The sequence below is a fragment of the Bicyclus anynana genome, chromosome 4 (assembly GCF_947172395.1).
Source record: "Bicyclus anynana chromosome 4, ilBicAnyn1.1, whole genome shotgun sequence".
Taxonomy (NCBI): Eukaryota; Metazoa; Arthropoda; class Insecta; order Lepidoptera; family Nymphalidae; genus Bicyclus; species Bicyclus anynana.
Window position 1 is genome coordinate 12,675,195 of NC_069086.1, and position 15,895 is coordinate 12,691,089.

The 15,895-nt window shown below is 37.8% G+C and overlaps 1 protein-coding gene across 3 annotated transcripts in view; it reads right to left on the reverse strand.

Moving 5' to 3' along the window:
- Positions 1–609: 609 nt before the first annotated feature.
- LOC112050179 (formin-binding protein 1-like) overlaps positions 610–15,895 on the reverse strand; it is a 100,882-nt gene continuing 85,596 nt past the window's right edge. The window contains exons 6-15 of one of the 3 annotated variants that reach the window (XM_052891505.1): positions 15,445–15,601; positions 13,795–13,932; positions 12,920–13,123; positions 10,086–10,112; positions 7,978–8,076; positions 7,416–7,509; positions 6,457–6,610; positions 5,274–5,578; positions 4,320–4,492; positions 610–2,010 (exon numbers count right to left, since the gene is read on the reverse strand). In XM_052891505.1, coding sequence (XP_052747465.1) covers positions 4,323–4,492; positions 5,274–5,578; positions 6,457–6,610; positions 7,416–7,509; positions 7,978–8,076; positions 10,086–10,112; positions 12,920–13,123; positions 13,795–13,932; positions 15,445–15,601 — 1,348 coding nt within the window. In that variant the 3' untranslated portion in view covers positions 610–2,010; positions 4,320–4,322. Of the gene's footprint in view, positions 2,011–4,319; positions 4,493–5,273; positions 5,579–6,456; positions 6,611–7,415; positions 7,510–7,977; positions 8,077–10,085; positions 10,116–12,919; positions 13,124–13,794; positions 13,933–15,444; positions 15,602–15,895 lie in introns of all 3 variants that reach the window. The other 2 variants (XM_052891504.1, XM_052891506.1) reach the window with 2 other exon arrangements.

Here is a 15,895-nt window from a genome sequence, read left to right on the forward strand (position 1 = left end):
TTTCTATATAATTACGTGAGTTTTATCTATCTACTTATCACACTAATATTATAGAGGCGTTTTCTATAATTTAATGTTACCCACGGTAATTAAGTTCCGGACGAAATAAATGCAAATTTTAAATGAACAAACGCAAAACGTATAGTCATTTTATAAATCCGACAAAACGTCATAATTTAATAAAAGCATACTTTGGCAGTATAGAGTTACTCTACTATCACTAACTCAAAAACTCATCACTTACGAGTAATTAACATCTCATAGATGTGCATACAAATCAAAATATAAACTCAAAATAATAGAGCAAAAAATACATTTTTCATTAGAGCCGTGTGCCACAGTGTGCATTAACCCTAAGGTATACAATTAAAAAAATAAATTTTAATTTCAATAAGGATAAATTATAGCAAAAATATTTGTAAATATTTAGTGTACATTTGGGCAGCAGTCAGTGAAGCGAGTTATCTTAGACCTTTATTCACAAGCTTCATTAAGAAGGCTAAGTAAAGAGGTTTTTTTTTAATTTGCTTTACAGCTCTGAGTTCTAGCCCTTTTAAGCTCAATTATACGGGAAGTGTATCCGAACGCACAATGAATGTAATCGAATGGGAACGCACAATGAATGTAATCGAATGGATTATAGAACGCGAATGTGTAGACTGTATGGTCACCGATCTTTGCCCATCCCACATTGTAAAAAAAAACATTCATTGATAGAAAATATGGCGGCATCTGCACAATCTATTTTCAGACGAGTAAGATTTCAAAGTTTGATTAAGATTATTGTTTGTGGAAAAATTTAAATATTCGAGAAAAATATAGAACCTTAGGGATTATCGTTTTTAGTTAGTTAAAAACTCTTTTTGTCTCAGCAGGCTCTAATTAGACGAACTATTAATTAATTAGTTATTTCAAGTTTACTTAGTAGTACTTTCCATGTAATATGTTCTTATAGATATTAACAATAACATATATTTGCCTGTCGATTAGTTAGTTAGCAATATTGTAATTGGAGAAACAAAAAAAATACTTAACAATATCAAAAAATAAAAATACCTCACAATTAGGGTAAAAAAGCAATACTGTGTAACAACTTACCGACAGTGTACAGGAATATGTCATTGAAAGCGAAAACTATAGCGGCCATATTTATAAACATGGAATAAGATTTAAACGTCAAATTTCTTCAAAGTAAAGTGAACCTTAAGTAGCAGTGATTAGATCCACTTTACTTTGAAAAAAATTAAGGTCTAAATTTACATCCATGTTTAAATATGGCCGTAAATACGCAACCAGTCGGTTGTAAATACGGACTGAAGCGATAGTTGGAAGCTCTTCATTAGATACACATAATACACGAACATATTATATTAGTATAATATCCGAATTAGAAAGGACCTTCACCTATCTGTTAATATTAGCATGTTTATATAAGCATGTTGAAAAATTATTGCGAATAAAAATCTCCTGGCCATTCTATCATTATTAGTTAATAATGGTTAATAATAGTTGGGTAAGAAATTTTTGATGTAGTATATTTTTTAACTAAACTGATGCAAAACAACACTTCTCATCCGATAAACAGATGGGTGAAGGTGGTTTCTAATTCGGATCATATGCGGGCTACAGACCTTCAGTTTTAAATGTACAGTCAAACTATTCGGCCCGTCGACGTCTGTAGCCAGCATTAGACTAATAGTCATATATGTTTGTATTATGTGAACTTACGTCATGTCCAAGCTTCCCCGTCTCTCCATACTAAAATACGTAATGAAGTTTCACGCTATATGTAGTAAAGGCCACAATAAGAGTAAGTGAGTAAGTTACTGCCTCACTGACTGCCGTCAATATAACACTGTATAGGCCACAGAGAACATTCAGTATGCGCGTACAAACGATTGCACAAGTCCTTTAGTGGCATAGTCCTCGAGCACTAAACTGTTTCACACTCAACGCGTAAACCTTTTTACAGCTGAACAGCGATCGGTGCACACACGAGCGATGGAACATCTGAAACAACAATATCAAATATAAAAAAAAAAATATTTAATTACTTAAATGAATTTTTAACCGACTCCAAAAAAGGAGAAGGTTTTAAATTCATCGGAATCACACAATAAAATAAAATGTGATTGTGAGTCATACCAAAAGTTGCACTATTGCATGGAAATTGTGAAGTGTAGTCTAGACCAAAATTTGGACTATTCGGTTTAAAGTATTCACTGTGGTCTAGACCAGTTGGGTTTTTGATTGAAATTAAAGTAAATGATTAATGTAAAAGTAAATGTTTTAGTTTACTGCGCAACCATATGCCTAGTGTTCAGAGTGGACTCGAAGTTTGACGCTCGACTTGACGGCCTTCGTGGCGCAGTGGTATACGCGGTGGATTTACAAGACGGAGGTTCTGGGTTCGATCCCCGGCTGGGCAGATTGAGATTTTCTTAATTAGTCCAGGTCTGGCTGGTGGGAGGCTTCTGTCGTGGCTAGTTATCACCCTACCGGCAAAGACGTACCGCCAAGCGATTTAGCGTTCCGGTACGATGCCGTGTAGAAACCGAAAGGGGGTGGATTTTCATCCTCCTCCTAACAAGTTAGCCCGCTTCCATCTTAGACTGCATCGTCACTTACCATCAGGTGAGATTGTAGTCAAGGGCAAACTTGTAAAGAATAAAAAAAAACGCAGTATGTATAGACTGCGCCAAAATTCGAGTTAACTACATATAAAGTATAGTTTTACATTCCATAACTAATTTAGCTAAAGGCATCCACAGCTGGCATAGACTTTCTTGTAACTTACGGAGATTAATTGGGCAACTATAAATGCCCTCTGGGTATATGTACAAGCGGACCCGGTCAAGCTTCGCTTTGACTTTTGTGCACTTCTTCTCTACCCCTACCTACCTACACCCACAGTACACCAACCCTACCTCTACCCTACACCTACCCTAAAAAAACTCTTATACTACAGCCTTTCTTTTTGTTTGTTGGTCAGCTCATCAAGAAAGGCTGTAGTATAGTAAAAAAACATCATCGTACATTAAGGAATATTCGAAAAAAAAAAAATTTGCCAAATCGGTTCAGCCGTTCTCTAGATTTGCGCTTATTCATTCATTTCATACTTCTTTACATTATATATAAATAAATTTCTTTTTTACATTATATATAAATAAATAGGGACCTAAATTGCCAAGGCTATATCTTATACAGCGACTAACTACATTTTACGAGACATTAAAAACATTACAGCATACAATCATCGTAACAGACCATTAACGCCTTATTTGCCATGATTACACTTAATTATCCCCATGCGTGATCCAAATTGCGAAATCGATATTCGCGTGAAGCGATTACGTATCATGTTTCGTTGATTGCTTAATTTGCTCATTATTGAACAATATACATAGTATTGTAATTGCAGCTACATTGATACATGAATTTATCAAGATAGACTAAAATAATAATAGTCATAATCGTTTTATAATTGACTCTATGGCACTGGTTTATTTGATGGTTTGTTGGACTGGTTTATTGGATTCGTTATTTGCTACCCCATCGATAGACGCTAGTCTATAAGCTTTTGGATTGGAACGGCTTTGGTGGGTGTTGCCATTGAGTTCCGGATCAGAGACAAGGTCGCTATCATCATTTTCATCATTATCAGCCGATGGACGTCCACTGCTGAGCAAAGGCCTCTTGTATAGACTTCCAAACAACACGGTCTCGAGGCGATAACGATAACAAGCCTGGACTTGCAGGGTGCAGGCGGCTCAGGACCTTTTGTTTGTTTACAAAAGGCCTATGACGTGCAGTGGACGTCCATCGGCTGAAACCAAATGACTCTTAGACAAATTCTGGTACTGATCCTGGTCCAGGATTCTGCAATCGAACTTGTTGATACCGCATATTGTAAAATTATTTCTGAATTTGTAAGTAGGCACTTTAATGGGATTTCAGCGGCGTCACCGGGGGTTTGACAGCGAGCGCTGAAGCATCGCCTGATGGGGCCCAAGGGCAAAAGCAGAAGATATGCGTGGACCGGCTCTCATAGGGCATCTCCTTTAAGACTCGGACCTTGGCTCAGAGGGAGAAGAGTGTTGGCCTGCGTGTATCAGTCCGGGAGCGCCCGAGGTCGGGATTTAAAAAATCCACGTCTGGGTGACGTCAGATATCAGGGACCTTGTCTTCGCCGACGTAGACGCTGTGTAGCTTGTGCATTGTTCCTGGGGTGCATTGTGTCATCGTCAGGATTGTTTAGTACATTTTTTCGGGAGTGTAGATCTACAATTGGCGTTGGGATCAGTGGCGGTGGTGCGTACCGGCTAGTGGTGCGCGTCCGCATAGAGCGTGGTGGCGATGTAGGTGGTGGGCACGAAGCCCTCCTCGCTGGTGTTGCTGCGGCGCACGCGCGTCCAGCCGTCGCCCGCGTCCGTCTCCAGCACCAGCAGCTGCTCACCACACTCCATGCGCATCGTCGAGCCCGTGCCATTCGCTGGATACCACAAATAGTATTAAACTATAAAATAGTATAAAATAGTAACTACATTACCAAGTAACACGAAATTTGTACATGATAATCATCGGCAAATTAACGTTCGATACTTGGAATTTAAACAAAAAATCACTTCCTAAAGCAGAGCACGCTAGGCTCACGTCCTACGCCACACCACGAGATTATTATTATATATTTAGAGATATTGTATTTGTGAAGTTAGCAACAAATGACTGCAATATAAATAATAGCAAGTAATACTTAGATAAAATAAATATCCTATCTGTCGCAAACGAGTTGACATCAGAAGCGGATTTAAAGTGCAAAACCATCTCGATCTCCTATTAAAAAGCGGATGCACAATGAGCGACCAAAATATATTCCCACTCAATGAATGCCAAACACAACTTCTTGGCACTCAATTGAAGTAGTCGCATTTGTAAATTTAAGCTTAAACTCAATCTTTAAGGTTGAATTTGCTCTGAATTTGGGTTTTTTTTGAATATTGGATTATTGGAATATTGGCCTTTAGGTATAATTTTCTTTACCAATAATTAGCAACAAATGACTACGCAATGAATCGATAACGGTACAAACGGCGCGGGCGGGGAGCCGGTTAGACACGACCGCGAGTCTATACTCATTCCGCAGCTAACTTCACAAACATAAAGATCCGTGGCGATCACTGTACGATGAACAGTCAATATGAGGCATAAATATCACAACTTGACGGCAGAGATAAATCACGAAATAAACTTCGAACACAGGCTATTGTACTAACCTTCAAAAGCGTAAAGCGCTTTACAATATCCCAGCGGCTGCAGGTCCGCCTCATAGTAGTAGTCAGCGTAGAAGTCATTGTCGGGGTCGTGGTCGTTGTCGTCGTGGTCGCCGTTGGCGTGGTCGGCGTGCGCGGCGGCCAGCTCGCCGCCGAGGCCGGACTCGGGCGAGCCGCCGGCGGCGCGACCACCGGCGCACGAGTTCCCGCCGACGCCAGGCCCGGCGCCAGTGCCGGTGCAACCGGTGCCGGTACTGACGGACGACTCGGACGCCGACCGTGACAGAGATTCACTGTTTGACCCGATGCTGTTGACAAAAAAAAACCGTCAGTTGTAGATACGACTTTGATCGATGATAGTACGAGTAAGCCGTGATAGCCCAGTGGATATGACCTCTGCCTCCGATTCCGGAGGGTGTGGGTTCGAACCGGGTCCGGGGCATGCACCTCCAACTTTTCAGTTGTGTGCATTTTAAGAAATTAAATACCACTTGTCTCAAACGGTGAAGGAAAACATCGTGAGGAAACCTGCATACGAGAGAATTTTCTTAATTCTCTGCGTGTGTTAAAAGTCTGTCAATCTGCATTGGGCCAGGGTGGTGGACTAAGGCCTAATCCCTCTCATTCTGAGAGGAGACTCGAGCTCAGCAGTGAGCCGAATATGGGTTGATAACGACGACGAGTACGACTGAGAAACAAAGTTCTTTGAATTCTCAAGATAATGTAGGTACCTACGTACCTACTTAATAAACTCCTATTATAGGTACACTATATTATTTACAGAATAAAGATCATACATGAATGAGTCATTACAAGCAGCGTGGTGCAGCTGGAGAAACCAATATAAAACAAACGACCCGCGTTTCCTTGATATCCGCATATACAAATTTTTTTCATAATTTGTATTTTAAAATTTAACACTAACAACAATTACGCAAATTAATATCAATAAATATAATAATCAATAATTACCAATAAAAAAATACTCCATCTTAGTTCTTTAATTTCGTTATTTTCGATTGAGTTTTGATTGGTTGAGATATATTATAGCATGGATTAACACCTAGGCTACTTTTTATCCCGGAAAAATCAATGGTTCCCGAGGGATTTGTAAAAAACTAAATTCCACGCGAACGAAGTCGCGGGCGTCCGCTAGTAGGATAATAATGATGAAATTGTCGCCCACCTAGTGGCTTGCGTGGGCGCGGCGCCGTTGGTCCGCGCCGTGGGGTGTATGGGCGGCGCGCACACCTGGTTGTTGGCCTCCGTCAGCAGCTCCTCGTACTTGCGCAGCTGAGCACGCAACTTCTTCAGCTTGTCGCAGCATTCGTTTAGTTGACCTGCAATTAAACAACATTAATATAAACCTTTAAAGGTCGTAGCTCATTAGAGCCACCCGGGACCCGACCCACACCGCCTCGCCTCGAGTGGTTAGTATTCTTCGTATGGAATTCATATACGCTCACTACATCACCGAATCGCCTCGAACCACTCGATGATAGCTCACTGTTGGTATGCTTGTCTCGCGTGATATATTACTAAAAAATTCGTTGACCACGCGAGATTCACTGTCGACTGTCCACCTGTCGACTATAAGTAAACGCCTAGCGACGAGGTGGTGCGGGTCGGGTCCCGGGTGGCTTTAATGAGCTACGAGCTTTATGCTCCAATCATGTTACAGATGGATGACGCAATAACTTTTATCGAATGACCTTCCAATGCTGTTATTGGTCGATCTGTGTAATTTACCGGATCGCATTATAAAGTTTTAATATTATAACAGTGTTATTTCGTGTGGTTCGACAGTCAATTCACATTATGGAAGAATGACATGATAATTTTTATCCGGTGACCTATGGTCTATCTAAACTAAATGCTATAGTATGCTAGGCAAGACTTTGCACTTCCAAATACGTTTCTGGTATACGCAATACTGTACACAGTTGAGTACAGTATAGTTTACCCAAGCACTTTACATCCTAGATGTCATCATTGCGTACCACTTTTGTAAGTGACTGCTGTTTTGTGAATGTTGCAATACCCATAACAGGGATATTAAGTTGTGCATAACTTAATTTCCCTGTTATGTGTCTGCATGTGATAACGAGATGTTTAAATTATAATGAACAATGGATACATTCAAACCTTCTACAGTCATGGGATCTCCTAGTGTGGGGTTTGTCTCATACACGCCTTTCATTTTCATTAGGCCTTCCATTGCGGCTTGCTCTTGACCAACCTGAAAGCAATAGACACATTATTTTATTATATATATATATACAGAAACTCCGTGAGTAGCTTCATCTCGAAGAAAATTCTTTATTCTGGTAGCTAACTGGGTAACCAGGTAATAAAAAGTTCTGAGCGTCGTAACGAGATGACACGCAATTTGTAGGACATTGTGGCTTTTAAGTTGTATAACTATTACGCAACAGTAAAAAAAAAACAGCTGGTTAGTGACAACTTTTGATAACCTCGTTATCGATACTAGTTGTGAGGAGTAGAATTTTACCATAGGTTATTACTAACCAGATTCTATAATATTATATATAAGAGGTAAACTTTGTGGTGTTGTAGAGGGTAATTTCTGGAACAAATGAAACGATTTTGAAATTCTTTTTTACCACTTGAAAGCCACGTTATTTGTGAGTGTCATAGGCTATATTTTATTTTATAACGAGGCCGAAGTTTTTGAAAAGATAGATACCTGTTTAGTCAGTTCGTGTACTTTTGCTTGCAGTTTCTTTTTCTTCTGGTTCGGTGGTAAGTCTGAATAGTCCTCCTTCCCGTCCACCGACAGGTTATTCTGAAAACATACACTCCTATAAACTTTATAGTTACACAAAACATTATTATAAGTAAGTAAAAAAAAGAAAAAATAATTTTACAAGATTTATACTAATAAATAATCAATATTGTCGTACCTATTAATACTGATGCACAAAATCCTAAGCCTTTTAATCCTAAATGTCTGGCCAATCTGGCTAGGCTGTCTGGCTAATAGGTTTAGCGACCTAGCCACCCTAACTAGTTAAATAAGGTAAGTTCGTAAAGTCTTTTACTTCTGGATTTCAATATTTAGTTTCCAGACCCATAATTATGTATGTGGCCAAAAATATGTTATTAATTAATGTATGAAAGTAATACCTGCATTGTTGGCCCACAGGTAGGTTAGGTAGCATAGGTGGATTCATATCACATGGTCTTGGATTCGAGTCCTGTTAGTTAGGCTAGAAATGCTGAACTTTTTATGTTGGTCCCATTTGTTGCCATTAACAGCTGATATTGGTGGTTAAAGAATTTAACGTTACCAACCTAAGCCCGCCAAACCACGTTGGAGTGGGTGTGTCATGGTGGGTCTATGCTCTAAAGCCCCTCTCCTAAGGGGAGGCCTGGCCATGTAGGGGACAGTTAACATACGCATTTATATTGTTTTTTTTTTTAAATTAAATAATAAGAAAGTTCAATAAATATATCACAATATAACAACACTGTATAGGTTTTTTAAGAGAATAATATGAAAAATATTATGGTGTTAAAATGGTTAATATGAATCAACAATTCAATATTAGAAACAATGAGGTATCACATCAGAGCAACATGGCGGGTATAAGCTCTATATACCCTCAGTGCTATGGGAGTGGTGGTGCCGGTGACAAATTAATGATGATGATAATAATGAAGTGATATGTCTGTTATTCAAAGTTCTCAAACATCACACAATATTGGCACACTTGGCACATTTATTAACACACTTTAAAATCAAATCAAATCAAATTAATTAAATAAAATAAATCAAATGAAATAAATTTATTATAATGAAACAAATAACTGCCTTCCGAACCGGTGGTATAATCTTTACAAATCAACTGACGTTTCAAAAGTGCTTGTAAACTGAGCCTACTTAGCCTAAAAATCAAAATTCATTTATTTGAATAAAAGAATTTTGAATTTTATTAGGCTTAATTAAATGTTGCACGAAAATCTCATGATTGAGAATCCGAATGGATTTCAAACTAGTTGGATGTGCACAAATCAGTTATTTATTTCATTATAAAAAAAAAACATCCGTGAAAGTTATATTTATAAAACATCATATGTTATTTACAAATAATGTGGTGCCTAATTTCCTTTATCCTGTATCCGTATTTATTAACTATTGACTACTAAAACGAATTGAAGTGTGATTTTTGTTCGCATATCCAAGGAAGTTCCAGAGTGTGGTAATAATATTATATTATCTTAATAATTTCAAAACCTCCTGTGAAAAAATCTCACGACAAACGGACAATCAAGTTATCATAATATAAGGATTTAGTTTTTTTCTTGTTTGAGAAGAGAGTTTGTACAGAACTCTAAAAAATATACCAAGTCTGGCAGCATATGTTTGAAATTACAGACGCAGGTGTAAACCAACTATATAGTATATTGTAGGAATTAACTAACATAGTAGGAAATGTTCCTAGAATGCTACACGAGTTTGTAGGTCTTACTGTTACTTGTTCTGTAAAGTATTGAATTACAAAGCAAACGATTTTGAACTTAGTGCAAAAGTAAATAAGGGTGAAATTAAAGTGCTCTAAAACTTATTTGCTACATCAAAATCTACGTGAATTCTGTGCGTTGCACGTCCCAACCAGTAGCGTGCACTTCATAGATCCAAAAAACACAGCCTACCCTCAAGACTCATTATGATCCTGTATTGAAGAAGAAATTTTCCATTTTTTTTTACAATTAGTAAGTAAAGTGCATACCCTAGTTTAACTCTCGTGCACGCCACTGTTTCCAACTAGTCTACAGCACACACAGACTAACCTTAAAGGAGTTGCACGCCTCAATTATCTTCTGCCAAAGCATAAGCCACCGCGCACGAGACGAAGCAAAAATAAACATTAAAACCAAGAATAAACAATAATAGAAACAATTTGAGAGTAAAGTGAAAATAATTGATTGATTGCATTAAATTAAAAAGGTTTTTAAATATTCAATAACATAGAAATCATTAAAATAAAATAATTCAAAGTATTAATTGCTTATGGAATTCATTAATAGAATTTTTAACATAAATTATAAGAGTGCATATATATTTACACACGTTTTTGCTATTAAATGATATAAACATTGATAAAACAAAAGTAAGTAACCTTGCAATAAGATTTATTGAGTGATTTGAGTTAGAAGTATAAAATAAAAAATAAAAAGAGTGATAAACAAAAATGTTAGTGATATTTAAGTAAAGCTTTACTGTGATTGTTTTTGAATTAATTGATGTATCCATTAATTCGTTCTGTTTTGTCTTCCTAATAAAATTACTTGATAGTAATTTTTTTTTGTAACAATTAAAATTGGTTCTCATTTGATGTTTGTAGGACTATATTCTACAAGAACATGATACTAATCAATTACCAATACAATTTATTAGTAATATTAAAATAAAGAATTTTGAGAAATAGAAATACAGATCCTCAGTAGACAGTATTGTGATTTGTGTATTGAAAGGAAATGTAAAATATTTTTTTCTTTGTAATATCAGTTAAGATTTAAAATTAATTTTTTTAATAGCTTCAAAAAAGGGCAAGTAGAAAAAAATACCCAGATAAAGACATTAGAGTCAAACCAAAAAAACAAAGTGTGACATATTCTATCGATTGTTAAAAATGTGTATTACATGAGAAATTATAGACATATCGGGTGAAACTTGAAGTTGTCATGCATACAACTTACGTCCCCAGAACTTACTTACTTTTTCCATGTAACGCCGGCGCCAATAATTTGTATGGATGTTATGTGAACCCGAGTTAGGTAGGGATCGAGGGGTAACAGATAAAAAAAATATTAGTACCTCCAAAATAACAGTGATTTTACAGCCACAGACTTTGATTGTACCATATTTGACACACTATTGAAACTTGGAACTTTTTTTGATAAATCAGAGAAATAAATGATTGTATAAAAAAATTAAAAAAAAAAATTATTGATAAAATATTACTAGTTTTTAATTTTAATACAAAGTCTTTAAAACAATGTGAAAAATCAATTAAGCATGTCTACTAAAATATATATTAAGTAATTAACTTCAAAATAATGTAAAAGCAGAAGATAAAAAAAACATGTTATAAAATTTAACTACATTTTTCTTATTTTCCCGCCTTTCATTCTTATAATTTCATAAACTATAGTCATTTTATATAATTATACAATTATATTATATTTAATTACTTGAATAACAAAATATAACAAAAAATAAAATTTCTCAGCTTTTGTGAAAGTTTTAAACTTTCTAAAGTACATAACATACATAAGTAACATGGTGGTTGTAGATACCAAATGTCTGTAGATGTAAAATCTTGATACATAAATAAACAACAAACAATAACATAATAAACATAATGTTCATAAAACCATATTCGCACAAACTCCCAATAAATAACAGCAAAAGCTAATTTAACTATAATTTGAAAGCATAAAAGCCCATTTCTTATTTGCACAGCCCCATCAGCCTTGATATAAAGATAATAAAAATATAAAAAATACACTATATTTTTATGTACTAAATAATATAATAACTTATAATGGATCTTTCTTGAAAAATTCAGACTACTTTATTAAAAAATGTAAAACATTCCAATATCTACACAGGCATAAATATAACCTACACCTAAATATATTTTAAATCATTTAAGATTGAATCTAATCTAAAATTATATGATACTGAATAGCATTTGCACATTTCCTTTCGAAGAAACATTAGTCATGTAAAATAAAACCAATCCATCCATCCATCCATTTTTTTCAATTCTTAATACACCAAATTCTTAAGAATTGTATGGTAGATACGTTTCACTAGTGTCTTGCACAAAAGCAGTCATGTACAAATGCTAATGTATTAGGCAGATGCCTCATTAGTGCGTTGCGTTGCGTCGTCGCTACGGATCAACGCATTGTATGCCACATTTGGGATAAAGCACTACGTCACCCAGTCACGACTCAATAATGCATACAAAATGAACACTCATCCGTTCAAACGTTGCTTGTGACGACAGAACCCTTTAATGTGGCATGTCCTTAGACCAATTCCCTATTGGACTGGTATCGCACTTAAATTCAGCAAAAAAACAGCCGTTTTTTGAGAGGGACACTGTTCACACACACGTATAATTTTAACACAATGAAACATCGAGATGCAGTTTGTATAGACACATTTGATCACGATCATATATTTTTGACAGAGGGGTAACCTCTAGCGAGGGAGGTCCTATTGAAGGTAATTGTTCTGAGGAAATATGTCATCGAGATGCAGTTTGTATAGACACGTTAGATCATGATCATATATTTGTGACAGAGGGGTAACCTCTAGCGAGGCAGGTCCTATGGAAGGTAATTGTTCTGAGGACATATGTCACTTAAAATACATGGCAAACGACGCAGTGTCGACGCCGTGACGATGCAACGTAACGTAACGCTCTTACAGCCAGTTTCTTCATCGCAAGTAACAGTCAAAGTAACGTCATAAATCAAAGGAGACGGTCTTATTCACTGAAAAATAAAGTCTTCTTTACTACTTACTACTTTCACTGTAACTTTAGCTTTACATGGAGAAACTGGCTGTTACTCGAATAATATAACACGACCAAGTATAAAAGTGTCACCTTATTAGAGCTGAATATGGACAGAAGGCCGCCTCTCTTCTTGATGCGGTTGCCGGAGACGGTGCCGCGCGCCGCCGTGAGGTGGTTATGCGTGGCGTGCGGCGCCGCGGCGTCGGTCGCGTCGGCGCCGCTCGCCGCCTCGAAGCGGAAGTCCTCGGGGGGCACGAAGCCCGACTTATACCTCTCTATCACTAGTTGTGTATCCTGGAATCATTAACAATGACATTGAAGGTATGTATGTAAAGCTTGGCAAGCTCGTTGATGAGACTCCCATGATAAGCGGGCGACGGGAGGAAAGGGCTGCGCGGGTGTGAAGTCGTGTGCGCAGGGCAGAGGAAAGAACTGCGCGGGGATGAAGTCGTGCGCGCAGGGCATCGCTATCGTTCGTAACACTCCCGATGGTGACCGGGACCGGACTGGAACTCCCGGGAGGGGGTCCCAGCCCCCGCGGACCATTAATAGGGGGGTCCGCTAATAAAAATATATAAATATCCATCGGGTTTTTTTTTTATTCTTTACAAGTTAGCCCTTGACTACAATCTCACCTGATGGTAAGTGATGATGCAGTCTAAGATGGAAGCGGGCTAACTTGTTAGGAGGAGGGTGAAAATCCACACCCCTTTTGGTTTCTACACGGCATCGTACCGGAACGCTAAATCGCTTGGCGGTACGTCTTTGCCGGTAGGGTGGTAACTAGCCACGGCCGAAGCCTCTCACCAGCCAGACCTGGACAAATTAAGAAAACCTCAATCTCCCCAGCCGGGGATCGAACCCAGGACCTCCGTTTTGTAAATCCACCGCGCATACCATTGCGCCACGGAGGCCGCCATACTAACCAAAATATCGTTCGTTGCTTAATAAAATAATAGTCTCACCTCTTTTTCGTTAATACTCTTGGCCGCGTGCTCCATACCGTCGAGGCACTGAATTATAATTGGAAACACTTTCCTCTCCACATCCACTGAACTTAACATGAAATTCTTTATATTCTTTATCCTCTTTTCATCCAAGTCCTGAAACAATACAAATACAAACAAGTTAATTACTGGTAAATAAATTGAAATTGTATTTCTATTAACACCGGGCGAAGTTTTTATGTTGTTCTGTTTCTAAATCAATAGTCGTTACCGGATATGACCTTTGCCTTCGATTCAGAGGGCGTAGGTTCGAATCCGGTCCGGGGCATGCATCTCCAACTTTTCAGTTGTGTGCACTTAATGAAATTAAATATCACGTGTCTCAAACAGTGAGGGAAAACATCGTGTACAATAATACCTGAGAATATTCTTAATTCTCTATGTGTGTGAAGTCTGCCAATCGGCATTGGGCCAGCGTCATGGAACAACGCCTCTCACTCTGAGAGGAGACTCGCGCTCAACAGTAAGCCTAATATGGGTTGTCAATGAATCGTTAATCTAGGTACAAGGAAATACTAAATTTCACACATACTACGTCCACTAGTGTATAATAAATGCCACTTCGGATTGCTCTTATATATAACGTTAATTTGAGGTAGTAAGAAGTTCTGAGAGTTTCTTCACATTTTCAAAAAAAAAAAATTGGTATAATGATAAAACATACGTTTTTATTAAGTTATCCAATACTCCAAAAACCTACAACAAACCCTTTGTTCTGTCACGCACTTGACCATATATATTTTTTTTAAAAAACGTGGAAACCCTACGTGACCCCGTTGGCTCCGCGCCAGGGCGGGCCCACGGCGCTTGCACTGAGAGACTTCACATTTCACAGAATTGTGTCAAAGTTTAAATTACTTCCTATTATTAAACGGCGTTGTGTAAGCATACGGCTGGAGCCAAATGGACTGGATTGAAACGGGCCATTTCGTATTTCTTTAGTCAACTTGTAAATTAGCTTTTGACGTAATTTATGGTTTTTATAAACCTGTCTGGTTGGAGCAGTGGATAGCCTTATGATAGGTTAGTTAGAGATCTGGGTCGGACTGTGCAATACTGAACTTATGTTTGTTCTAAGAATTTCAGTAGAATTCTTAGCCTGGTGCTTTGGAGAGCAAGTTAGGCCGTCGATTCTCCCGGTCATTATTAAAAACGACAGTGATCGTTAAAGAATAAAACCTGGTCACCCTAAACCGCATTAGAGCATGGCTGGTCTAAGCTTCATACTCCGTTGATAACATTCTGTTTCCGTACGTATACGTACGTAACCGCTTTATAAGAGCTAAAAAATTGTAATCCCATGCTCCTATCATAGTGTTACGAGTTTCTCGAGTACCGAGAGATAGAAATGTACATTTGAAACTACACCCAAGGTCACAAGTCCTGAAACCTGCTCGAGATGTTTCCTCTACCATAAAATTATGGTACAATTCCTGCCGCTACTACCTGTCGCCTTATAATAGTAATGAAAAAAAAAAGTATTGCAGGCGACTATTGTTTCGACCATAGTGGCCTTGGAAGGGAGCAGGTTCCAAGGATCGAGACCCTCAACCGCCCAAGTATAAAGCATATATTTTTTAGGTATTCTGGCATATTAGTAAGGAATACCTGTAACTGTTTAAAGACGTGTGGTAGCCGTTGTTCATAGTGCTGTCGTTGCGCCTCGTTCGTCTTCCGTAGCTGGTCCATGTATTCCTGTTTTGCCTCTTCGCACGCTTGACTCCTGAGTTTCATGTTGATTTTCTGTTTTTCTACCTCCGCTCGACTGAAATGAACAATATGTATGATGTTATAATAACTATCTATATAGGACCAGGGAGTAAGACAAATGAGCGCAAACTTGTTAGGTTAATCTTGTATAGGTTAAAATTGTTTAAGAAAGGGTATATGGTTTGTTCTGTGATTCCTTGATCAAAATTGTATATAGGTATTGCAGGTAGTAGCATAATAAATGTAACACTACCTCAAGAAAATGGTTGAGTTGAAAGTCACTGTATTACTGCAATTGTATCCGATTCGATTTGTAATAGGCGCAGTCGGTTGGATTGAAACCACTACA